The sequence below is a fragment of the Brachyhypopomus gauderio genome, chromosome 18 (genome assembly GCF_052324685.1).
Source record: "Brachyhypopomus gauderio isolate BG-103 chromosome 18, BGAUD_0.2, whole genome shotgun sequence".
Lineage (NCBI taxonomy): Eukaryota > Metazoa > Chordata > Actinopteri > Gymnotiformes > Hypopomidae > Brachyhypopomus > Brachyhypopomus gauderio.
In genome coordinates, this window is record NC_135228.1 from 14,180,359 (window position 1) to 14,205,207 (window position 24,849).

Below are 24,849 nucleotides of genomic sequence, written 5' to 3' on the forward strand. Positions count from 1 at the left end.
CGGTCCTTTTCCTGTGCTTAAAAAATTGAGGAGTTAGGGTGGTTTACCCCTCCGACTCAATCTAAAGCCATCGACCCTGAAAGGCACGGTGCAAACTTGCAAAAATGACCGAGCAGATGACCTTGAGGGGTACCCTTAAGGGCCATAGTGGTTGGGTGACCCAAATTGCTACAACCCCTCAGTTTCCGGACATGATTCTCTCCGCGTCCAGAGGTAATCGGGCCTTCGCCATCAATGTATGAGAATGCCGGTCAGTGTATGTGTCTGTGCTCACAATGCTCTCACACTGGCATGCAGCTTGCTTGCTAGATAAAATGCCCTAAAATGACACCTACATATGACGTTTGTGTGATCACGTTGTACTAACAGAGGACTTTAAAACGTCAAGAAAAAAAATCCGCATTAAAAGTATCCAGCTTTCAGCTAAATGTAGATTAGCTGTCTATCGCATACCGTTGGTCTCTTCAGTTATCTGCTGGTTGTGGTAGTTATATAATACGGGACTGATTATAAAGTTAAAACAAAACTGAAGTGTGGTCTTTTTATTTAGATTTTTTAAATCTTAAGTATAAGATCTCCTTTGACAAACATATTTGCAAGTACTTTTGATACTGTCTAAAACATGTCGCTGCCTACACACCTTACTATACCATGCTGTGTGCTTTTCGCATATATAGCTGGTTCCATCATGTGTTTGTCAGCATGGACATCTTGCCACCAGTTCTTATTCTTCAGCGTACGCACGTCCTTTCCGTTCTAAATCGTGACATTGTTCAAGCGCAGACGTTTAGATCTTGTCCCCTGAACATCTTTACAGACAAGAGCATCATCATGTGGAAGCTGACCCGCGACGAGACGAACTACGGTGTCCCTCAGCGCGCCCTGCGCGGACACTCGCACTTCGTCAGCGACGTGGTCATCTCCTCGGACGGCCAGTTTGCGCTCTCTGGCTCGTGGGATGGCACACTCCGACTGTGGGACCTCACTACGTGAGTGTGGTGCGGAGATGAAGAAGGCTCTCGTGGTCAGGGCCACGCTGAACAGCCACCGTAGCCATTGGCTGTCTCTTTGTCCACAACTAAATGATCAACACCAGTTGTCCAGATTCATGAGATGATGAATGTAGCGACTACCTGTGCTGATGTACCAGCATGTCTATAATGTGCTGTGCTACCTGTTAGTGTGGGGGGGGAAATCATACAAAAGTTTTTTTAGTTTTTTAATGGGTTCAGGGAGTTTGAGTGTACTTTGTGTGTGTTTTAATTGCTGGTCCGTTTATCCTTAGGGGAACCACAACCCGTCGTTTTGTAGGCCACACCAAGGATGTGCTGAGTGTCGCCTTCTCTGCCGATAACCGCCAGATCGTGTCTGGCTCCCGGGACAAGACCATCAAGCTGTGGAACACCCTGGGTGTCTGCAAGTACACCATTCAGGTTAGGCCTGCTAAGTCCTGTTCAGCTCCATAGCAGACCCCAGAAGATCTAGGGGAGGCCGTTTAACAGCTTAAGAGTCAGCCTAGATTCAAACAGCTTGCAGAGAGCTCTAAAAGTTGCTCACTCATTCACTCTCATTTTGCCTCCCTCCCTCCAGGACGAGGGCCACTCTGAGTGGGTGTCCTGTGTTCGGTTCTCCCCCAATAGCAGCAACCCCATCATTGTATCCTGTGGCTGGGACAAGTTGGTGAAGGTGACAATGAGCTTAATTTAGCTTGTTGCAGACTGTAGTTGAAGACTGACAAATAATAACGTTTGAATGGTAGGAGTCTTTGTGAGCTGCCTTTTTTGAATCCTTACATTTTTGTCCTCATCTTCAGGTTTGGAACCTTGCAAACTGCAAGCTGAAGACCAACCACATCGGGCATACTGGCTTCCTGAACACAGTCACCGTCTCCCCTGATGGGTCCCTTTGTGCTTCTGGTGGAAAGGTAACGCTTGAAATGACAGATCACATATGGACTTGAGTTTTGCCTTCATGGAGCCAGTATGCAAATGTTTTGGGAGAGCGAGTTTAAATCACCACCTTTTAAACTTCGTTATGTCCACTGGGTCATGAATGGTATTTTGTTTCTGGGCTGATCTGTTGAGTCACAGTCTCCTGTTCACCCTCCACGCAGGACGGACAGGCAATGCTGTGGGATCTGAATGAAGGGAAACACCTGTACACTCTGGATGGTGGTGACACCATCAACGCCCTCTGCTTCAGCCCCAACCGCTACTGGCTGTGTGCGGCCACCGGCCCCTCCATCAAGATCTGGGTACTGTGTCCTTTCTGTCCCTCTTGCTTTACTCAAGCATTAACCCTGCTACTAGGCATAAAGCATTTTATTTAGCAGTCTGAATTTTAAAGATGTCTAGGTTTAAAAGTTGTCATTTTGTCAGCAGGAGGTTTTCCATCGTTTATAGCAAAAACACCCTAAAACAGACTACTTTGAGTAAGTGCAGAGTTGGGCTCCTCAGTCCCGTGCTCAATGTACTAAAGTCGCTGTTAGGAACTAGAGCAGCAGGAGTGCAAACAGCCCAGAATCGCCTCACCCTCCTTCCAAGCCCGTTTCTGTCCTGAGCGTGTTAGTTTTCCTTCCCTCCTGCACTGGGCTGTTTAAATGGAGACATCTTCGAACAAGACCAAATTTGACAATGTTCAAGAGTGCTTAACTTCTAATTATTCCTTCAGTGTCTCCTTGCTTTAAGCCATAGTTGTGTTAATCATGTGACCTGCTTCCCGCTCCTCCAGGAGAGCGTTTCAGAAACGCTTCCGCAGCCGTCTCAGTAATCTGCTCCAGTAGTGCAGCCTCTGGCTGCTGTTCACAGCTGCAGTTGCGTGTCGAAGGCGCAAGGACTTTTTCAGCGTGAGAAGAAAAAAAAAAGATTATTGAGTCCCGTGAGCCCAGTGCCAATTGTCTGCTGTTTGCACGTGTCTCTACAGGATCTGGAGGGGAAGATCATTGTTGATGAGCTGAGGCAGGAGGTGATCAGCACCAGCAGCAAAGCTGAACCACCGCAGTGCACTTCTCTGGCCTGGTCTGCTGATGGACAGGTATGCTCTTTGCCGTGTATGTGTGTGTGTGTGTGTGTGTGTGAGAGAGATTTGATGTTACTGTCCAGTAAGCAGACAGTGGACCTCGATAAACTATAGACCTGAATGTTTGGGAAGCTGACTTGTTGCTTTGATGGCGGGTGTTTGCAGGCTGTAGCAGACGGGCTGGGCTTGTGAGTGCCTACATTAAACATCTCGCTTCATATTTGTTTTTTGTTTTTTTAGACTCTGTTTGCTGGCTACACTGACAACCTCATCAGAGTGTGGCAGGTCACCATTGGAACCCGGTAGACACCTTTAATTCCAAGAAAAAAAAAGAATGGAGCTTGGATGAAAATTAATAAATAAAATAAAAATCGAAACGTATCCTGTCATTCTCTAAAGCGTCCTTTTGTTTTATAAATGGTTTATTCTGTTATTTAATGTCGACTGCTAATATCTTGAGTTTGTGACTTTTTCATTCATACTTAATTTCATACTTTTGTTCTACTTGGTCTGGTTACATATATCCTGGGTGTCCATGGTGACCATGAGCATGTATGCTCAGAAGACTTGATAAAGAGTAGCTGGAATGATTTGGCTGTGCTGAGGGGTGTGTTTGTGTGTGTGTGTGTGTGTGTGTGTGTGTGAGAGAGAGAGAATGTTAGATGGAATACAAACTACAGAGGAAGTAGTTTCATCTATGAAATTGTCCTAATTTGTAGCCTTCCCTGCTGCATGAAAGGAAATACTATGTAAGGACTAACGTGCTTCTGAAAAAAATGGCAGCTTGAACTTTAAATATATTTTCTTATAACTAATTTGGGCATTTTTGGAATTTATCAGTAATGGATTTGGAAAATCAGTTGGCTGTCTACCCATGTAAAGGACAGCTAGAACTGCATGCCTTTAAAAAAATTTAAATTCGGCACTTTTTCAAATTGTGTACAATCAAACATACACACTCCTTTTAAAGTGAGTCAGTACGTATTTATAATGTAGGAGAGAATGGAAACGGAACGTGTTGACTTCTAAGTGCACTAGATCCAGTGTAAAGAGAGCACCTTTGCTGTGGTATGTAGTGGCCTATATTTAGACTGTCACTAGGATCATGTCTGGAAACTACCCAGTCCTTAAAGGCACTGCGCGGTTTATGAAAGTGTTAAAACATCTTATTGTGGATTATTAAAATCCATATAGTTTGTGCTAAATGCCTGTCGGCGTTATATCGTGTTCAAATCACAAGAGCTTTGCCCACGAAAATTAGTTAACGGGCCGTTAACGTGAACCAACACCCGAGAAAAACTAAAATCGTGTGGTTTAAAGTTTATAATATTACTCGCTCGTTATGAGCAACTCCCGAAATGCTATTTTTAACGAATCTAGCAGAAGCTGGTACAAATATCTTAAATGACACTGCTTCCCTAATATGGAATGAGTAAACTCGACTGTACATTTGTAACGCCTGTTTTCTCATTGCCAATAACATCACAGTATCCCTGACACTTTCCCCCCATGTTACTTTATTTTAAATGCTCAGTAGAAGACCCTTTAGGGTAATGGAGGGAGTGCAATTTTGGCTTTTAGGGTGTTTTTTTTTTTTTGACTGACCAAAAACCTGTTATCAGAATATTTCAGCTTTTAATGCTATACACGCACTGTTGAGATAAAGTCGTGACGCAAAATGGCAGAGGACTAAGCAGAAAATCTATCTTCTTTTTATCCGTTTGTGTATTATACCAACAGACTTTTGTGTGAGTGGTTTTTTATTAGTTGTTTGCCAAGTTTACGTGACCCATATGAACTTGTTGGTTCTGGCAGGTTCGAGACGAATCGTATGACACTAAGAGAAGTCCTCAAACACATTATCGTAGTCTTGTTGTAATGGGTCTGTTGCGCGCGGCGGTTCTGGTCCCGGTCGGGAACGTCATGTGCGGGTCCAAACTGCGCATGAATCCATCAAGAGAACTGGTGCGCTAAGACCCAATCACCAATGAGAGAAGCCCGTCATAGCGCCGAGCGCCCGGCCCGTCTTATCGCAGCCCGCCTTATTACGCGCGTCCCCATCCGGCGCTATAAAGACCGCCACGAGTTGGCGATGTAAGCGAGAGTCCATCTTGAACAGCAGCCGCAGGCTCGGGAGGTCCAAAGAGTAAGCCGGTACTGAGTTTAAGTGCTGAATCTTTGCAAAAATTTCCACAGTTATCAAAGCACACACGGAGGGGTAGCTTGTGAATGGAGACGTCAGAGTGTCTTCCTCGTGTTTCCAGGGTGACGGAATAAGACGTTTTAAGCACGCGAGTGTGCGCGAGCCCGTCTGGTTTAGCCTGCTAGCTTAGCTTACGTAGCTAGCTAGTTAGCACCAGTAGCTATTGTTAGCTAGTTAAGTAGATAGTTCCGCCGTGGGGAATTACGAGGTCTGAAATTCTTCATAACAGGTGTTTTCACTTATAGCTGTACGGAGATATGTGGCTCTTTGTGGCACAGCGAAGAGTATGTTAGTTTGGGGGACGTCTGCTAGCTGCTAGCACTGTGGCTCAAGTCGGTAACTGACGCTGGGTGGATCACACCCATCCCCGCGCGCGCGTGTCTCGGCTGTACGGCTTTCTAAAACAAGTTTTTCTTTCTTTAATTAATAAAAAAGGGGATAAAAGGCAGTCGCGATGGCCGACGCTGAACAGCAGTTCATGGAGACCTCCGAGAATGGGAACGAAGAGGACCTGAACGGAGCCGAGCCGTCGGAGGAGCAGCCGGAGCCGGAAGAGCAGGCGGGCGAGGGGGCCACGTCGCAAGACGAGTCCCAGAACGGGTCGGAGGAAGGAGGACAGATCGAGGCCAGCAAGGGCGAGGAGGATGCGGGGTGAGGAGGGCACACATGTGCTCCTGGCGCTCGTTTAAACGTGGTTTGTGGAGGTCTTTTAGGCCGTCTTCGTTGGGTGCATGCCCCGTGTATGGGGGATGGGCTACGCCTGAATGCCTCTCGGTGCCACTGGTGAAACTGCCTTTCATGGATTAGTTTTTTTATACAGCTCGAAATGACTTAAACTTGGTGTCTAGATAAAAAACCATCACGGTTACATCACGGTATCTTCGCGTTTTGCTATGGCCAGTTATGTTGAAGGGAAAGGAAACTGTACGCATGTTTATCCATGATTGTAGATATACATTTCTTGATCGAAACCTTGCAGTGTTGCAGATGAGTAACTTAAATGTTATTGGTGTTGGTCAGTAAGTGAAATCTAAAACTTAACTGCCTCTGTTGCAGCAAAATGTTTGTTGGAGGACTTAGCTGGGACACAAGCAAGAAGGATTTGAAAGACTACTTTTCAAAGTTTGGGGAGGTGACTGACTGCACCATCAAAATGGACTCGAACACTGGTCGGTCACGTGGGTTTGGCTTCATCCTCTTCAAGGAAGCAGCTAGTGTAGAAAAGGTATTTATGGCAAATGTTGCTTTTTATTAGCAGTCCCTTATTTTGGCAGACCTGTAACTGCACAGTGCATTGCAGGTGTTGCAGCAGAAGGAACATCGGCTAGACGGGCGACAGATTGATCCCAAGAAAGCGATGGCAATGAAAAAAGATCCAGTTAAGAAAATATTTGTTGGCGGCCTTAACCCTGAGACGACAGAAGAGACGATCCGGGAGTATTTTGGGACCTTCGGAGAGGTAAATGCCTCTCCAGGAAAACATCTGAAATGTTTTGAGTATCTGGATCCTAACTGGTATTTTTTGCCCTTTTCAGATTGAATCTATTGAACTTCCCACGGACCCAAAGACGAACAAAAGAAGAGGATTTGTCTTCATAACTTACCTGGAGGAGTCTCCGGTTAAAAGAGTCTTAGAAAAGAAATACCATAGTGTCGGTGGAAGCAAGGTAACAACAATATATAGAGGTGCCTTTTTGAGCCTTTGGCTGATGCCACAGGTTGTTGTGGGAAGTTTGTAACTCATTATCTCACTTGGTCTTTCTGTGTTACAGTGTGAGATTAAAATTGCCCAACCCAAGGAGGTCTACCAGCAGCAACAATCTGGAGGCCGTGGCGGCTATGGCGGGCGCGGGAGGGGTCGTGGTGGTGAGTGAAACAAGAGGGCTCTTCTTTTTGTGCAGTGTACTACTCGGTGCCTCAATGCCAGTGTTGATTGTGATATTAAGGACTTATTGCAGAAGGCTGTAAATGATTTTATTTCTAAATGCTCACAGATGTGACAACAATGTAATGTATTTCAAGTTTTTTTTTTTGTATGTTCAGTACAAGCTTATTCCTTTGTGTATATTGCACAGCTGTTTGGTACTGTAAGAGCTTACTTTGTGGTAAGGTCATTGAAGTACCATTTCCAAGCAAGAAAATATAAAATGTTTAAAAAAGAAAAATGGTTTTGCTGCGAGATTAGGTAAATGTGTAATTGAGGCAGCTTTTTACATGCTGTGCACCTAAAGGTTTTCCTAATTTGCCTCCTCAGGACAAAATCAAAATTGGAACCAGGGATACAGCAACTACTGGAATCAGGGCTATGGCAGTCAGGGCTATGGTTATGGTGGCCAGCAAGGCTATGGCAGCTACGGGGGTTACGGCAACTATGACTATTCTTCTGGCTACTATGGTTATGGTGGTGGATATGACTACAGTAAGTAGATCTTCTTTCACTTGTGCCTGATGCCCACAGTTGGCTTCTGTGCAAAGAAAGTCCTCAGTCCCCCTCTCTCATCTTCCAGACCAGGGTAATACAAGCTATGGGAAAACTCCAAGGCGTGGAGGCCACCAGAGTAGCTACAAGCCATACTGATCACACATAGTGCAGGTATGCATTTTTTGCATTGCAGTTGTTGGTTATATAGGTTTTAGCTTTACTGGATTTAATTTTGAATACCCAGGTAATCTAAATGTTTTCATTCTGATTAGATTACATTTCTGGGCACACCATATGACCCAATTTGGTAGGGAGAAAGAGCAGAGAGACGCAGGACAGCACTGTTGTAAAGGACATTTATTTTTACCAGACTTTCTTCCATCTCATTGTAAAATGGATGGTCCTTATGTACAACCTTTACTCAGCAGTCAGGAAACTGATGCCCCCCACCCACCCACCCTGTGTTCCTGCTTTCTCCCCCGCTTTGAGTTTGAGCCATCCTAGTTAGCAAGCTAGCAAAAGCCTTGGCCAAATGTAGAGTACCACTCGAGTCCATGGGGTGTTCTAAGGGCTTCTGCATAGCTTTGCTGCCAACCAAATAGCAGTTATCTGTTTTGTTTTGTTTTTTTTTTTTGTTTTTGTTATTTTTTGTTTTTTTTGTGCACATGGATCGATATACTGATGTGATTTGTCTTTGAGTTCCATATTCTTAGTAGACCTAAATTTGATTTCCTATATCGCAGTGGGTCACACATCAAGGCATTACAGTGTAGAATCAGAAGTTGGTTCAAATTGAATCAAAACTGGTACTACAGTAAAACTTGACGGTAGTGCGTGCTAAGCTATGTATATTGCAGTGAAGTCTGTGTGTTTGTTTGGTACCTCCAGCCAGTCCATGGTGCTAACCTAACCTTGGGTATATAAGCCTCTTGATTGGGGGGGGGGCACGTTCCATCTGCACATGTAAACAAGGCTTATCTGCTGTCTGAACCTCTGAATTCAGTATCTGTAACTTGGGAGGAGGGGGGTGGATTTTTTTCTCTGTGCCATTTGTATTCACATTTGCTAAATATTTAACTCTAGAATCATGACGACATGTAATATTGATCATCTGTTCCCTTGGTCTCTTAAATCCTAATGGCCCATTTTATTAATTGGGTGCAAATGTGTTCATGTGATGGAAGAGGCATGGGTAGCAGTTGGATTTTGGTCTTGGAGTTTTCATAAAAATGCATCTAGACCTCTACTGCAGTACATTTTCAGTAAGACCTGTTCTGGTGGACAGTTGCACAATTTGCTTTATAGGTTAAAAATGTATGAACAATTAAATACACTTTTAATTGAATGCAACTTGTACATGGTTTTGCTTGCTGCTTGGCATCTTTCTGTTGTGAATATTTCAGTTTTTGGTTTAGTGTTGGTTAGTCATTTTAACCAGTCTTTTACATTTTTTCCCCCCTCCCATTTTGCACTCAATTGCTCTTGCATGTGCCCCCCAGGCCATAAGTATTTTCAGTCCAAGAACTCCAAGAACCCATGACAGCAGCACAGTCATACAAGTTGGAACTCTGCTTTTTGGTATGATGGGACTCGTGCTCCACTTGTACAGGATCATGGATGAATGCGGAAGCAGTGTCACTTTCCACTTCTTTTTGTTTGTTTTTTTTTTTTCTATTTTATTGCTTTTTGTCCACATTTCCAGTCCTGGAAGTGTAATTTTTACTGTACTTTTTGGTACCTTTTTTGAATCTAATGTATTGTATGGTTGTATTTTACGTGTTAACTGGATTTGCAGCAGTTGAGAATCGGGAGCTGCCAGAGCTTTTGAAATAAACAATTGAGTAATTTTTTTCCAGCGTTTCCAGATTTGCTGTTTTATTTTCCCTGTTGCATGTCTGCAGATCTACACCACGCAAGGGAGAGGGGTAATAAAGGGCTTGTGCAAGATCAGTGTTATTTTTTTAGATGTCTAGTGAATATCAGCATTTGGATAGTGTTTGTTTTGGCTTTCAAGTTTTCATTTGACAGGCCTTAGAGTCTGATCAGTGGTGAAGGAATAAGCTTGATTCCTACAGATGTGCAAGGAGCATATTCTGCCCCAACTGGAATCATATCTTTATTGCTATAGTGTTATTGACTTAGAAATAAACCTTTTGTTTACTATTTCTGTGCATTTTTTTTTCTATAATTGTAATTTACTCTGACTTCTTGACACAATAAATAAGTACTTAAGTAAAAGAAGTACAATTAAATTTAATAGCATTGAATGTTTTTGTTAGTTTCTACAGATTTATGTTCACAGTAAATACGCTATATTGGTGGGAAATGTAGGAGGACGTTTCTGTACAAGCCAACCAATTAGTTGTATATTTTTTTTTTATTTGAACAATCCAAATCTAACCTAGTGATTTAGGCATCTAGTAGGTACTTTGGCAGGTGATTGAATTAGAGGTACTGAGCACTGGAAATGGAGTTAATATGTTATTATTAACTTGCTAAATGTGTCTGGAGAAGCTTTACAAAAGTGAAAAAATGCATTCAATACAGCAAAAGGAAACCACAAATGTAGGACATAAGAGCTTTCACCTGATCTGCTGGATTTCTTTACATTCTGAGAAAGCTAAATGATTCCTACAAGCTACGTCTGTGAGTTTTAGTTGCTGGTGTTGGTAATGTGTAATCTGCTGGGGGTTTCTAACACGAAGCTAACTAGTCACCGGTCACCTTTTTATTCTGGACTCGATCGAGAACGTGAGTCATTGGTCCTGGTAAATAATTTTGCCTGGGTATGTACGTTCTACCTTTGGCAGCTTTCGGTGACAAATCACTTGCATCAAGGTTTCCGTAGTGTAGTGGTTATCACGTTCGCCTCACACGCGAAAGGTCCCCGGTTCGAAACCGGGCGGAAACAAGTTTTACACGGTAGTATAAATCTTTCTAAAACGTTTCACTAATATTTCTAGAATTACATAATTTTGTGATTCAATATTGACAAAAGTCAACAAAATAATTCACAAAAAATCCAAAGGCAAAAACGGAAATTCTGCTTCCACGCAAATGTTTGTTATTGAAGTCTGCTAGATATACAGTCATGGCCAAAAGTTTTGAGAATGATACAAATATTAATTTTTACAAAGTCTACTGCTTCAGTTTTTATAATGGCAATTTGTATATACTCCAGAATGTTATAAAGAGTGATCCGCTTAATAGCAATTATTTGCAAAGTCAAAATTTGCCCAGAAAATGAACTTTATTCCCCCAAAACACATTTCAACTTCATTGCAGCCCTGCCTTAATAGGACCAGCTAACATCGTTTCAGTGATTGCTACATTAACACAGGTGTGGGTGTTGATGAGGACAGGGCTGGAGATCAATCTGTCATGATTAAGTAAGAATATGGACACTGGACACAAGGAGGCTGGTGCTTGGCATAATTGTTTCTCTTCTGTTAACCATGGTTGTCTTTAAAGAAACACGTGCAGTCATCGTTGCACTGCACAAAAATGGCCTAACAGGGAAGAGTATCACAGCTAGAAAGATTGCACCTCAGTCAACAATCTATCGCATCATCAAGAACTTCAAGGAGAGAGGTCCCATTGTTGCCAAAAAAGCTACAGGGCGCCCAAGAAAGACCAGCAAGTGCCAGGACCGTCTCTTAAAAGTGTTTCAGCTGCGGGATTGGGCTACCAGCAATGCAGAGCTTGCTCAGGAATGGCAGCAGGCAGGTGTGAGTGCATCTGCACGCACCGTGAGGCGGAGACTCTTGGAGCAAGGCCTGGTCTCAAGGAGGGCAGCAAAGAAACCACTTCTCTCCAGAAAAAAACATCAGGGACAGACTGATATTCTGCAAACGGTACAGGGAGTGGACTTCTGAGGACTGGGGTAAAGTCATTTTCTCTGATGAATCCCCTTTCCGATTGTTTGGGACATCTGGAAAACGGCTTGTTTCCTCTATGTTGCGCCTAAATCGATCGCCAGTAGTTGGCGCCAGAGCGAACTAGTAACTCATTGAATCATAGATGTAGATCGGAGATAAACTGGATTTTTTCAGCGTGAGAAATCGGATGTATGGCGTGTGAAGACAGTCAAATGCGAGTGTCTCACGCTCATTGCGTGAGAGTTGGCAACACTGTTATAAGTTTGTTGTGAGTCTGTTGTTGCTGTCCTTATATGTTTGTCTGTATATCCACCGGAGATTAACAGTTCATTCGTTGAATAGCCTACCTATCTTGAGGGGGCATGTGTGTACGGGGGAGGGGGGGGATCGAACGAACCCTCCGATCCCCCCTGGCTACGGGCCTGCCATTGAGAACTCGTGGTCAATCATCAAGAGACGGGTGGACAAACAAAAACCTACACATTCTGACAAAATGCAAGCATTGCTTGTATAAGAATGGACTGCTATCACTCAGGATTTAGTCCAGAATTTGATTGAGCGCATGCCACGGAGAATTGCAGAGGTCCTGAAGAAGGGTCAACACTGCAAATATTGACTTGCTGCATTAACGCATTCTAACTGTCAATAAAAGCTTTTGTTACTTATAATGATTGCAATTATATTTCTGTATGTGATAAAAACATGACAAACACACATAAAAACCAGAGGGCAGCAGATCATGTAAAAATATTTGTCATTCTCATAACCTTTGGCCACGCCTGTACCATCTTGAGTTGATTTATGCTTACGAAGCTCGACAGCATAGCCAAGTACACCCTAATAATGTAAAATAGTAGCACTGTTACTCAGTGTTACCAAGTTAACATCCCGGTATGGGTTTCCGTAGTGTAGTGGTTATCACGTTCGCCTAACACGCGAAAGGTCCCCGGTTCGAAACCGGGCGGAAACATCCTTTATTTAAGGAGCACCAAGAAGGTTATGATTTAGCCTCCATCGAGGACCCACGCATAAACGTTTGCGTGACTTTAACAAGTGCTGAATGTGATGACTGGATCACAGCAACTCTAAAACAGCAAGATCTACCTAAACTGCTCAAAGGAAATTCAGAGGGTGAATTGGTGCAGCATTATGTGTGGCACTCACTGATGCATTTGGGGAACACAGGTTAGAAGAGCAAATGAGCAAGCTGAAAGAACTCTAGAGAGTTATATTAAAAAATTGTTTTCATATAGGCTGCAGCGCCATCAACAATAAAACACTTAAAATACAAACTTTTTGTACACTAAAGAGAGACAGAGAGATTGATAGACAGCAAAGAGACTGAATATTTACTTATATATAATCAGTGATAGACAATATTTTCATAAATTTTCCACAGAAATCATAGTGGCATGAATGAATGAAGTATTAAGCCAGGGGTGGCCAACCCGCGGCTCGCGAGCCGCATGCGACTCTTTGCCTGGTTTCATGCGGCTCCCCAGCCGGTCCGCGGGCTCACCTGCACAAACGGGGCGACACGCTGCTACATTTTTGTGGTGCGCGGTTAGTTTACAAGCCTAGCGAGCCGCTAATACTTTTAAAACCGGCGTAGTGGAAAACACGCATTTGACTGTCTTCACAGCTAATAATTTAAGACCCCCCCCCCCCGCTCAACAGATTACACTCGCCCATGTACGATGTGGCTCTTTGCCGTAACACAGTAAGAAAAGTGGCTCTTGGTCTATGACGGGTTGGCCACTCCTGTATTAAGCTATTGAACTGCTACAAGTCTGACCACTAACAAAGGATTCCCATGTTTGCACTTTAATGCTTGATTAGGTTGCTACAGGTATGTGACGGTTGTGTGTATACATATCTATAATGCAGTTGAATTTCATTGCACGTGTATAGCACTTTTAACAACAAGAATTGTATCAAAGCAGCTTTTGAGGAATCAGATCTAGTTCTGATAGGAGCAAGCCAAATGTGACACAATAAGACAAAGATGCAAAATGGCAATAGCAACTTAGTAGTGGGACTCTACTAAGCATATATAATAACCGAAAGTCCCTGCTTTAATCCATTAATGAAAATCTACCAAGATAAACATGTATGTCTGCAAAACTCTCCGCGAATCCTACACAAGTCTAAATACTGTGTGAAGTCCGGGCTTAGAATGGGACTCTTAAATTGAAACAACTGAACCACAAATCAACGAGCCTGTTGCGGAACGCTTCACATAATCGAATGCTATAGCTAGCTGGGTAGATAAATTAAGTATTTAACAATTAGTAAAACTATGCCTGGATTTGATTATGGTGATTTTGAGGTAATTGCTTGACATTCGAACAAAATTTTAGCCAAAGTATATGAAGCAACCCAGAATTAATTGTATGGTGTTTTTTAGTGTACTTTGTGTTCTGTGGTCTATCTTGGCTAACTTTGCAAGATAAGCTGGTTAACTAGTTTCATTAGTGTAGGATCAAGCCTAATATCGGCGCTATCACATTACGTTGTATTTTAACCAGGTAAGGTAATATTTACAAGTTGGAGCATAAAGGCAAACAAAATGTTGCTCCTAGCTAGCTAAGTGAACCAGTGTTTGTAACTTTGACATGGTAACTTCAATGTTAGCAAAATAGGTAATGTAGCTCAATAAGTTAGCACAGATTCGTCTTTATTCAACTTGCAAAAGTCGGTGATGTTATACATTTTTTTATATATGTTTGTGATAGTTTAACTATCTATAAAATATTTGAGTGAAGGTTTATATGTAGTTAGCTATTTATCGCGGAACTACTTCTTAAGAGGCTGCTACTTGTAGCTGTGCGCCGTGTCGCAGTCGCAGGTTGTGGCTAACACGTTCACGCTGCGTATCTGCGTGGCGCGGTGATGCGCTAGAATGGCCCCGCTCCGCCTGCCACCTGCGCACATTCAACAAGATGAACCGGCCCTTCTGACAACTGCGTTTATCTTTCAAAGTTCAGACGTCGCAGGTGTATGGTTTAGTTAGGAAACGACTTCCATGTGTTGACGGTACTGTTCAGCGAACCGAAGAAGGTCCCATAATTTAGTGTTTCGGAGTAGTCGTCGTTGTTGCGGGGTATGTCAAAACGAGAAGCATACTGACATGAGCGATAGGGAAATAGAGCTAAAGATACATTTTAGCCCAGGTCATGTTGAGCTTGTGCAGGTAAGGCCCGAAGAATTGTACAATGTTCCTTCATTTTCTTGCTGGTGTATCTTAGGTTTGTTTAATTTAATATCTGAATGATGTCTTGGGGTAATGTTATGCATTCAGACGACGACCCACACCCAACTGTAAAGGTTTCTTATAATGAAGCGTTGCTGATGTGCCCCCATGAAGCTGTAGGTCTGGCCAGCCCAGGACAAGCTCCTTTAACTGGGCGTTTGTGTGGAAGGTTCGAGGACGATGCTGGTACCATGTCGGACCACAGCTTGTTTTGCTCAGTGTTTGTCATGGTTATAATATTTGAAGTCTAGCATTCAAATATGTCAGTGTCTTATGCACGTCTCGCTGTAGTAATCGGGCAGTGCTTTTAAACCCTCATGTTAATTAACCGAAAAAGCTTAAATTCACGCATTGAATAGATGGTGAAATCAAGCAACTGTGCAGCAAAAATGACCAGTCGAAACCTTGTTTATAACTATATACAGCTTTTCACAGCTTACATAATTACTGACTAACCACCTAATTGAAAAGTTGATTCCCCCAGACAAAGTACAGTAAGAAACCTTTGAGTTGGGAGGTTTAAGCATCTGAAACTATATTCAGGTCATCTAGTACAAACCACTCTGGTGTAAATGGTCTTACATGGCATTTGGGTGTCTCACCTCTCTTAAATGTTCCTGGAGTTGTGTGGCATTCATAATTCGGTTCTACAGGACACTGTTCACAACAAAGTGGTCATCAGTGTGGGGTGTGGCCAAAGGATGTCCACTTCTATGTGACTCTTCCAGTCTCTGTATCTCTGTTGCAACCTGCTGATGACACCCTGTGACACTCTAAGATCAGTAGCCACTTCCATCATAGAACTTCCTGTTTGAAGCCTTGCAATGGCAAGGTACTGTTGATCAAGTAAACTCCTTGTTAGAGAACAGCATGTTGTGCAACAAGTATTGAAACATTGAACAGATGGATATGTGCATTCAAAAGGTTAGAGAAGGTCACATTAAGTTCGTCTTGAAATTTGACTCAAATGCCAAATAACTTTCTGTGAGTAGTGTATGTGTTACATTATTGGGATAAATTACTAATATGTATGCGTTTTGGATGGACAAGGAAGTTCTGTAGTACTTAAGAATGCCCATTACATGTTTATCTTTCGTAAGTGATCTGATTATGAGGGAATTCTTTCCAAATTGGTTTGGTCTTCTGTCTGGTCTTCCGCAGGATGACGTGTATACCCCATACAGGCGTGTGTTGGTGACGGGAGCCACTGGCCTTCTGGGCCGCGCAGTCTATAAGGAGTTCCAGAAGAACCAGTGGGACACGCTGGGCTGCGGCTACTCGCGCGCTCGCCCCCGCTTCCTCCGCTGCAACCTGCTGGACGAGGACGCCGTGCGGGCGGTCGTCCGTGACTTCCAGGTGCCTGTCCCTCCCATACGACCCCGCCTCTCGTCCGTGGGCCGCTCGCCTTAGTGCCCCCCCCTGCCCTGTTGTCGTGGGCCTGCCGCTAATGTCGTGCTGCTGTCTTCCTGCTCGTTGTGTGTTGTGGCCTCAGCCCCACGCGATTGTGCACTGTGCAGCCGAGAGGAGGCCCGACGTGGTGGAGCACCACACGGAGGCGGCCCGGAACCTCAACGTCCACGCCTGCGCCACGCTGGCCAAAGAAGCAGGTCGGTTCAGGCCACAGGGCTAAGGAGCCTCGAAGGAGGGGGGGGTTGCGGGAAGTAAAACGGGAAGACGCCTCAAACGTCTCTCGCACTACGGCTTCTGGACGAATGACTCAACTTCCTCAATAGTTTGCTCTTTTGTGTTGCTTTCTTAATTCTTCTCATTCTTTGTGGTTTGTCCTCTTTCACTGGTCACATGCACAGCTGACATTTTCCTGCTGTATATCAGCACCGATTACGTGTTTGATGGGCGGAATCCCCCATATGGAGAAAACGACGCACCCGGCCCGTTAAACATGTACGGGAAGTCCAAGCTGGAGGGGGAGAGGGAGATCCTCAGACACTGCCCGGGTACGCTTCCTCCCTCCCACATGCACTTGCTTCTCACCAAGTATTTCTGCTTTCTCCACTGTATCGAGTAAAACCGACCACCGTTATGAGAAGTCAGAGGAAGTCCCGTGACATGCAGCTGTGACACCCGTGACGTTCCCTCCTTTCCGTGGTGTGGCAGGCGCCGCTGTGCTGCGTGTGCCCATTCTCTACGGGGATGTGGAGAAGGTGGAGGAGAGTGCGGTGACGGTGCTGTGGGACCGTGTTCAGGAGGGTGCGGAGAGCTGCACCGTAGACCACTGCCAACAGCGCTTTCCCACCTACACCAGCGACGTGGCGCGTGTCTGCAGGAGCATGGCTGAGAGGGCTCTGCAGGTGAGCACCCAGACACCCGCTACGCCTGCCTCTGCTCCAGCACCATCGCTTTTAGGGCTGGAATACGTTTGGTATTTCTCAAACCTTCCCGAATCTGTATGCGGATTTTCCTGAACATAAGGCAGTTTGCAAGCCCAGAAAATTCCAGAAATCTTGCCAGTATCAGAACTGTGTAATGTATTGCAAGAACGCAGCTTTATCACGACCAGTCCTCACAAAACATGTGCCACCACTTAACAGTACCTCACATATTTGACAAACCAAGCTGTGTTTTCCTGGTTTGAATTCATTTAGCCAATATGCTAATTGAATTGTTTTCTATTTTCTGAGTGGCTTGTGACGCTAAACAGTAAAAAATCAGCCACTCACTGATAGGGCTGCTACAAATGATTATTTTTTATAGTCGACTAATCACCGATTAATTTTTATGATTAGTCGACTAATCGGATCGTACGCTAATTGAATATAAAACATACAGCTTATCACACTAGAATGCAACTGCTATTATATAACCATCATTAGATTTCAGCTATATGCTAACTAAAAATAAAAACAATTAAGATCATAGTTCATTAAACCTTTAATGAAATATGCAGCTTGTTGCAACAAACAATTATTAAAATAAGTATAAGGCACTGGCTTAAACAACGCAAAAATAAATGCATTAATAAAGAATTTTTTTTTTGGTTTTTCTTTCTTTCATTTGTCTCTGGCATCAAACTTATCTACATTTAAATCAAATTAGGTAGGTACCTGAAACTAAGGAATTATTCACAAAAATAAAGTTTTGGTCTCACTGACGTTACAGAAAACACACGAATGCGTGCTAAGGCTAATGAAACAAATCGCCATCACTAATGTTAACTTTTACAGCTACCACGATAAGTAAGTACAAAGTTAACTCTCTGTTTACGGTAACTTTAGCAGCTAACTAGCGATTTAGATTACAGAGATGACGGTCCTTCTTCATCATTGTGCTTCAGGTGCTCGTACATTGCGGTTGTGCTGCCGGAAGGAAAGTTCTGCCTTGCAGATATTGCACGCGTTTTGAAAATCCGGCTACGGAAAACGATCCCACACTTATGAGTTCCGTAGCCGGGTAGCCATGATACCAGTCTGTATAACGTCCTGGGATGTCGTCCACTGTCTACCCCGGTTTCCACTACTGCACATGTGCGTCAAGGACAGAAAGGCAGACGCAGCAAAAACTGCTGCAGCAGTTTGGAGAGAAAAAAAATGACGCATCGACTATTAAATTAGTCGTCAACTATTTTAATAGTCGACATAATCGCGACTAATCATGGCAGCCCTACTCACTGAACAAAACTGTGCAAACAAATGGATTATCTCCAGTATGTGAGAAAATGTTGAGTTGCTCTGTTTTGAAATTGTTTATTATTTCTTATTGTGTAATTTCTCTCCAAGTTCTATTCTAAACTCTATTTCAGCATTCAGGTTACTGAAAAGCTATGTTCACATTCATTCACTGTATTGCAATGTATTGGCTACTGTAGAGCAAAGGTTGATGCAGTATTACAAATATAGATACAATAAGCAAAGGCTAAAAAGCATTCTCGTTAACAAAGGCTAGCGCATTTAAACCTTTTAACATCTGTAGCCTTAAGCATTTGCACTCTTGATCAGGGTTGGTTGTAGCAGGGATTCCACTGAGCACAGATGGGACAGCAGAAGACTGAGGGCCTGTTGGCCTAGATGTAGTTTTCCTTATTCATTCTAAGCATGTAGCAGCTTAGGCTGCGAGAGAAACCTCACCAACAGAACGGCGACGGCGGAGCCATCTGTGCCGTGCTTCACGCGTCTGTCTGTGCCTTTCCAGGATCCGTCCTTGCGTGGGATCTTCCATTATTCTGGCAAAGAGCAGATGACCAAGTATGAGATGGCATGTGCCATAGCCGACGCCTTCAACCTGCCCAGCAGCCACCTGATACCGGTGAGGCCGAGTCTCCAGACACACAGCACGCTGCACACCTGACGTTAGTCCACAGGAAGCTGCAGGGTCTGTCCGCTGCCCCTCGACGTGCTGCTGAACTGCATACGGCGTCTCTGTTGAAATGTGTTCTGTCTGGGAACATTTTAATCATCTTTCTTAAAACCAAATGTCAAGTTTTTCTGCAGTCTAATAAAAACACTGTATGATAGTTATGATAGCACTGTGATTATTAAAACTGATCCAGTGTTGTTGATTTTGGTTTAGCTTATCTGAAGATGAGGGCGGATGAGATTCTGAGCCTTCGGTGCCTCTGACGAGTTTCCTGTGATTTTGGGCATGGTCAGACAAAGCCTGAGATTATTTTGGAAACAAACTATTTTGGAAACATTCAATTAGCTTACACCGTTCCAGTACTTGAAAAAGTTAATCATACACGAGCATCTTTTTCCAGGAGGTCACCAATCTCCTGATTTCCAGGAAAATACGTTGTATTTTTATTTACTACATTTAACAGTTTTTGAGTAATTTGTGTGTGTGTGTGTGTGTGTGTAGCTAACAGAGCAGCCTGCTGGTGCCGGGGCTCAGAGACCACACAACGCGCAGCTGGAATGCTCTCGTCTGGAGCTGCTGGGCCTGAGTGTGGAGCCCACACCTTTCAAAACTGCTATTAGGGACAGTCTCTGGCCCTTCCTCCACGACAAGCGCTGGAGACAGACAGTCTTTCACTGAGAGAACATACATTCTTGATTAAGACTTAAATAGAGCCAATCTTTAATGTCACCACAGCTTTGTGTTAATTTATTGCATTATTACCGCCTTTTGTTTACATTTGCACTGTAGTTGATTCTTTACAGATGCTTATTTTACATAATCTGTTGGTATTTGGTAATGAATCTTTAATAGTATTCTACCTTTTGAAGACAAGGTAAGATGCTGGTTGGTTGGAGTACTAGGAATGCCAATATCTTATATAAACAATACGTTGCTTATAGGAAACATTGCAAAGTGTTCCATGTTTATTTTGCTCAGTAGAAGCTGACAATAAAGGCTATTATCCAGTTACAACTTAAATATTACAGATAAAATGAAAAATATCTTCCTTGTGTCCTTTTCCCCCTGACTGAACAAATGGAGAATACTACACTGGAAATGAATGGTATTCTCTGTCAAAAGTGGATGTATTATATTTGAAATCTATTGTTTGTGTGTATAGTGAGTGCAATTTGGATCACTGCACATACAATTCTCCAGAGTTAAGGACAGTATTGATCAAGATTTTTATATATATATATATTTGAAATGCGTTGTTGTAAATATGTCCTGCTAAAATAAATATCTAGCATGATACAAAATACAAACAATATAATAATTTTTATTCTTTCGCATTCTCTTTTTTACTCATGGTACTGGGTGTCAGTTCGTGAACGTGTAGGCTGGCTAAGGTTTACAGTAAGGTCAACTTGACAGATACTCTTATTTTGCCATCCTGAAAACAAGCGATTTCGCCAGTAGCCTGACGATATATATATATATATATTTAAATGTATGTCAGTGAATATGGCAGGTCGTATTTACTTATATATATTTACTTTAATCATCAATTTTAACTGCGAAGTGTTTTTTTTTAGCTAGTTTCTGTGAAGTGACGTGTGGGGTTGGGCTGGGCTGTGTATCCCTTGCAGTTTGTGTCGGTAGGGGCGAGTCAGCTGATAAGAGCAGTATTAACTTTCCAGCAGGGCCGAGCGGATCGGTTGCACTGTGACATCGGTTTTTTTTTCCTTCGTGTGCTCCGTAGGCTCATCAGACATCGCTCGTACAATAATACTATAATTGTAATACCGATTTAAACCCTCAAAACCGGCATCATAGGACAAAAACACCTGAACGGACGGAGACACGCTCGCGAGGCTCGACCGACGGCAATTTAAAACCGCTACGTACCCTTAACCCAAAGGTAAAAGGCTGCTTTTAAAAGATTTTTCTATACCCAGTGCTTCGTTAATTATCCTCACCCATTAAACATTGTTTATATGCGCAGTTTAGTCACTTTTGACAGTGTTTATTTGCGTCAGTTATCCTTGTTATGCCTTCTCACCCTCTTTCAGTTACCGTACCGTAGATATTGGACTCCCCGTGGTCTTACCTTCGCCTAGGTTGGAGTCAATAAAACAGAAAAGTAGCAAACCCGCTAACCTTTTACACAAGATACGAAAGCAGCGGTGTAGTCTGTTACTTATTTTGCCCAAATACATGTTTTAATGCAGTAGTGTAGGCCGGTCAACATAATGTGGCGTCACCCATTTATGAGTGGCGATGTCCTGTCCGCCTGACGCCTGGTGAACAATCACCTGCTTGTTTTAAATGAACACAAAATGACCCACGCGCCCACGTCTCCTTCCTAAAACACTGCAGGATTCAGTGACCAAAAACAACGGTCCCGCTCTGGCGTCCAAACGTACAGGCCACCCATTGCCATGTTTCACCGTGGAGTTTGAAACTTGAATCAGTCTCAAGCTGCGTCAAGTGATATTTCTGTTATGAAATTCTGTATTCATCTAATGTTCAAATGTATGTACATTCAGATTCAGAAAATGTACACAAGTATCCTTGAATTTTTATTATAAAGTTCTTTTTTTCCTTTCCCACTATTTGTGTGTGGCCTGTGCTATCCATTAAAAGGCCCCTAGGTTAATAATTCACCAGCACCACCTCAGAGTCCTGCTCACCGTGGTTTTATCTGGACTAAATATTGCATTAAATTGTTCCTCCATAGATGTGACACCATGCCTAGTCATTGTGTGATACTGCTCGTTGCTGACATCACCTCCATTACTGATACGATATACTTACTCTTTCAAAATGATATTTACTCACTGATTGAGTTTACGTTGTGGAAAGGCACACGTTTGTCATTAGTTATGGGTAGCTACAGTAGGAGGACTGTAGAACAAAAACACATTTCCTCAACATCAATGTTATATAGGTGACACACAGGTATTATTGTCATATTTTTAAAAATACATTTGATCTACTTTAATCATGTCTATCTGCTTTGAAACTAATTTGAAATGCAAAACTGTTGAGCATTAGAGATGTATTCAGGGCAGTGTCAGTTTATATGGCTTCCTCTGATGTGTTTTCCAGAGCACAAGACATGTAAGGATGTGGGACGTATGTCTGAACAGCATAGGTTTTGGTAAACAGTTTAATTAGTCAAGTGTGTATTTAGAAGTACACTGCAGTGGTCAGAAGTAAGGGTATGGGCAGAAGATGTGGCCAAGACCTGAGATTAGACACTTCAGGGCTTGCTGAAAGGCCATATTCCAGAAACCAGTTGCACTTCCAATTTTAAACTTGTGTTCTTAAAGTGATTTTAAAGTGACCATGGTGTAGATTAAAACAGACCAAAGGTGAAATTCAGTATTGGGAACAAGGTTCCTAAGAATCCTGCAGTTTTGTATTGGAAAAATGTTTAAGGTCCTGATTGTTATTGTCGAGCTATTATCAAATGAGTGTTATCTGAGACCTGCCCCATTTGTATGTTTGCTACAGATGAGTCATGTTCATGTAGCTGTTCACACATAGCTGCCCATATGGCCTGCGGTTTGCTCTTTGCACTAGCTGGTACCATGCTGAGGGGAGGGGCCACAAAACTCAACGTCTCCAATATCCAAAAGGAGCCTTTCTCTTCCTTGTTTTCTGATCTCTGAATATGAGTGCAATTGCATCCATGTAAAGCTAGCTTCAGTAACAGCAGGGTTTGTTTGTCTTGCCCTCAGGTTAGCTCCTCCTGTGTATAGATGAGTTACGACCATCCTCCTCCTTACACGGGCCCTGGGCCAGCCGGTTGCCCACCCACTGCACCTGGGTACCCCACGCAGGCCTACCCGCCTCAGGGCTTCCCGCCCCAGGGCTTTCCGCCCCAAGGCTACCCCGTCCAGGGGTATCCACCTCCTACCGACCAGCAACCATACCCTGGCTTCCCCCCCGGCCCTGTGGGCGCCCCTGGGCCATACCCTGTACAGCCTGGATATCAGGGATATCAGGTGCCTCCCCAGCCACCATATGGAGGGCAGATGTATGGGGAACCTCCCAAAAACACAGGTGAGCTTCTGCTGCTCCCCGTCATAGTGCAGCGCTGTTTCTATCTGTTGTTTTCTGAACTACATCTGGACTTGCCATATAACCTGAGAATTACGATAAGTCTCTCTTGTACATGGAAATACAGGCAGGTTTTGTATTAAACTCCTTGTATTCTTCTCTGTAGGAATAGGTACTGTGCATATATGTTATTGTAGCTTTAAGTGCAACAAGCTGGCTTCTGCAGTCAGGTTTTTGTCAAGTCATGGCACAGATAATAGAATTTATTTTGGTTTGTGCCTAACAAAAATGGCCTTTATATTAGTTTACTGACCACAAAAGGAAGAACCAATGGTTACTAGTGCGGCATGTCATACTGAAGTACAGTATCTTCCCTTTTTTTGAAGCTTAAATAGCTGATTTCATTGTGTTGGTAGTTCATCTCTTTCCCTTTACCAGTTTTGCTCTACAGTAGAACAGACACTCAAGCTGTAGATGAAACATTAGCTTACATCCCAGAGTCCTGTGCTGCTTCCACCTCTGCCTCAAGGCTGATTTAAACGACGTTAACATCTGTATAAGAAACATTGTCCTGCTGAATTGTTTCCACATGGCTATTTTTCACCAAATATCGTTTGCTGTGGCAGCATTTCTGCCCCCCCCCCCCCCCTTTTTTTTAACAAACGTCCCATTTTTCCGCCGCATCTCTACAGTGTACGTGGTGGAGCAGGGGCGACGAGACGACTCCTCTGACCAGGCATGTCTGACGGCCTGCTGGACAGCTCTGTGTTGCTGCTGCCTGTGGGACATGATGACCTGATCTGACCCTCTCTGACCTCACTTTTCACCAAGCCCTCATCCAGAGAAGACCTCCGACGTTAATGTATTGCTACTGCAAAATCAAGCTCTGATCTAATGATCGGAAACGAGTTATTTTTGTTTCAGGTAATTTCCATGTTCCAGTTCGGAATGCTTCTTTTTACTCCTTCAGTGACTTCAACGCTATGCACTGGGAAATATTTATAGATTACTTGCAATCATATTTCTAGATGAATGTTAAAATGAACTTTTTTTACTTTCTGTAGAGATTACACCACACATAAATTGACTTCGTTTGAGTGAGTTATAATACTGTTAACATGTATGAAGTTTTAGAATTGAGAGCTAGAGAGATAGAAGTTGCTGAATGTGTTTTAATTGTGGGGAAAATGACTTGTTCAACCTAAGAATTTCACTTCATTTAATTACACTTAATAAAAGCCCAGCAGCCATTTCTGGGGTTTGCTATGCAGTTTGTAATTGAACTGAAAAACCAGAGTCCAAAATGGCAGTCTTTGTTTGGCGCATGCATCTCACACTCCCATAGTGATCTCCTGTACGGAAGTGACTAGCCTCATCAAACTTTAATTAAATCCATGATGTCAAAACACCACCAGTTGTCTTCTAGTCTTGTTTTCAGCACTCTGGTCTTATTTGTTACCCCTGTGCATGTCCCTGTTTCAAGATGAGATGTCTTTCAGGATTGTCCAATTTCCTCTTTCACAGTTGAACTAAAACAAAGTTGACCTTGCATCTCCAGGCCTTTCCAACAGTGTTTGAACGTGAACGCAATGTTGTGTGCTCTTGCATAAGACGCTTGAAGAAAAACACCTCGTAGGTACTGTTCTGTCTCGAGCGCGGTTAGGGACACAGCACTCTAGTGTCCTCTCCCCCTTCACTCCTGTGTGACGCTCGC

General features: G+C 43.2%; 4 protein-coding genes and 2 non-coding genes across 9 annotated transcripts; all 6 read left to right on the top strand.

Moving 5' to 3' along the window:
* LOC143481458 (small ribosomal subunit protein RACK1) lies at nucleotides 1-3,399 on the top strand. Its single transcript, XM_076979484.1, has 8 exons — nucleotides 1-213; nucleotides 818-989; nucleotides 1,286-1,433; nucleotides 1,591-1,686; nucleotides 1,814-1,924; nucleotides 2,114-2,254; nucleotides 2,923-3,033; nucleotides 3,259-3,399. Exons 1-8 carry the CDS (start codon nucleotides 105-107, stop codon nucleotides 3,322-3,324), a joined length of 954 nt encoding a protein of 317 aa, XP_076835599.1. The 5' UTR covers nucleotides 1-104; the 3' UTR covers nucleotides 3,325-3,399.
* A 1,622-nt stretch (nucleotides 3,400-5,021) lies between these two features.
* On the top strand, nucleotides 5,022-9,493 carry LOC143481457 (heterogeneous nuclear ribonucleoprotein A/B-like). Of its 3 annotated transcripts, none has more exons than XM_076979481.1 (9): nucleotides 5,022-5,172; nucleotides 5,657-5,872; nucleotides 6,278-6,446; nucleotides 6,522-6,680; nucleotides 6,757-6,888; nucleotides 6,994-7,087; nucleotides 7,476-7,640; nucleotides 7,729-7,814; nucleotides 9,143-9,493. In XM_076979481.1, exons 2-8 carry the CDS (start codon nucleotides 5,676-5,678, stop codon nucleotides 7,797-7,799), a joined length of 987 nt encoding a protein of 328 aa, XP_076835596.1. In that variant the 5' UTR covers nucleotides 5,022-5,172; nucleotides 5,657-5,675; the 3' UTR covers nucleotides 7,800-7,814; nucleotides 9,143-9,493. The 3 variants fall into 3 exon arrangements, with proteins under 3 accessions (XP_076835596.1, XP_076835598.1, XP_076835597.1); XM_076979482.1 differs by having other exon boundaries at nucleotides 5,033-5,164; XM_076979483.1 differs by lacking the exon at nucleotides 7,729-7,814.
* Nucleotides 9,494-10,481: 988 nt separating this feature from the next.
* Nucleotides 10,482-10,554, top strand: trnav-cac (transfer RNA valine (anticodon CAC)). The gene has a single exon. It is a non-coding gene; the product is annotated as a tRNA-Val (tRNA).
* Nucleotides 10,555-12,418: 1,864 nt separating this feature from the next.
* Nucleotides 12,419-12,491, top strand: trnav-aac (transfer RNA valine (anticodon AAC)). The gene has a single exon. It is a non-coding gene; the product is annotated as a tRNA-Val (tRNA).
* A 1,234-nt stretch (nucleotides 12,492-13,725) lies between these two features.
* On the top strand, nucleotides 13,726-20,405 carry mat2b (methionine adenosyltransferase 2 non-catalytic beta subunit methionine). 2 transcript variants are annotated; one of them, XM_076980210.1, is made up of 7 exons: nucleotides 13,726-13,850; nucleotides 15,936-16,130; nucleotides 16,267-16,381; nucleotides 16,583-16,729; nucleotides 16,890-17,083; nucleotides 18,921-19,034; nucleotides 19,587-20,405. In XM_076980210.1, exons 1-7 carry the CDS (start codon nucleotides 13,821-13,823, stop codon nucleotides 19,761-19,763), a joined length of 972 nt encoding a protein of 323 aa, XP_076836325.1. In that variant the 5' UTR covers nucleotides 13,726-13,820; the 3' UTR covers nucleotides 19,764-20,405. The 2 variants fall into 2 exon arrangements, with proteins under 2 accessions (XP_076836325.1, XP_076836324.1); XM_076980209.1 differs by lacking the exon at nucleotides 13,726-13,850 and adding an exon at nucleotides 14,311-14,714.
* Nucleotides 20,406-20,729: 324 nt separating this feature from the next.
* On the top strand, nucleotides 20,730-24,546 carry LOC143482035 (cysteine-rich and transmembrane domain-containing protein 1). Its single transcript, XM_076980288.1, has 3 exons — nucleotides 20,730-20,988; nucleotides 22,814-23,138; nucleotides 23,828-24,546. The coding sequence occupies exons 2-3, from the start codon at nucleotides 22,835-22,837 to the stop codon at nucleotides 23,932-23,934; spliced, it is 411 nt and encodes a 136-aa protein (XP_076836403.1). The 5' UTR covers nucleotides 20,730-20,988; nucleotides 22,814-22,834; the 3' UTR covers nucleotides 23,935-24,546.
* Nucleotides 24,547-24,849: the final 303 nt, after the last annotated feature.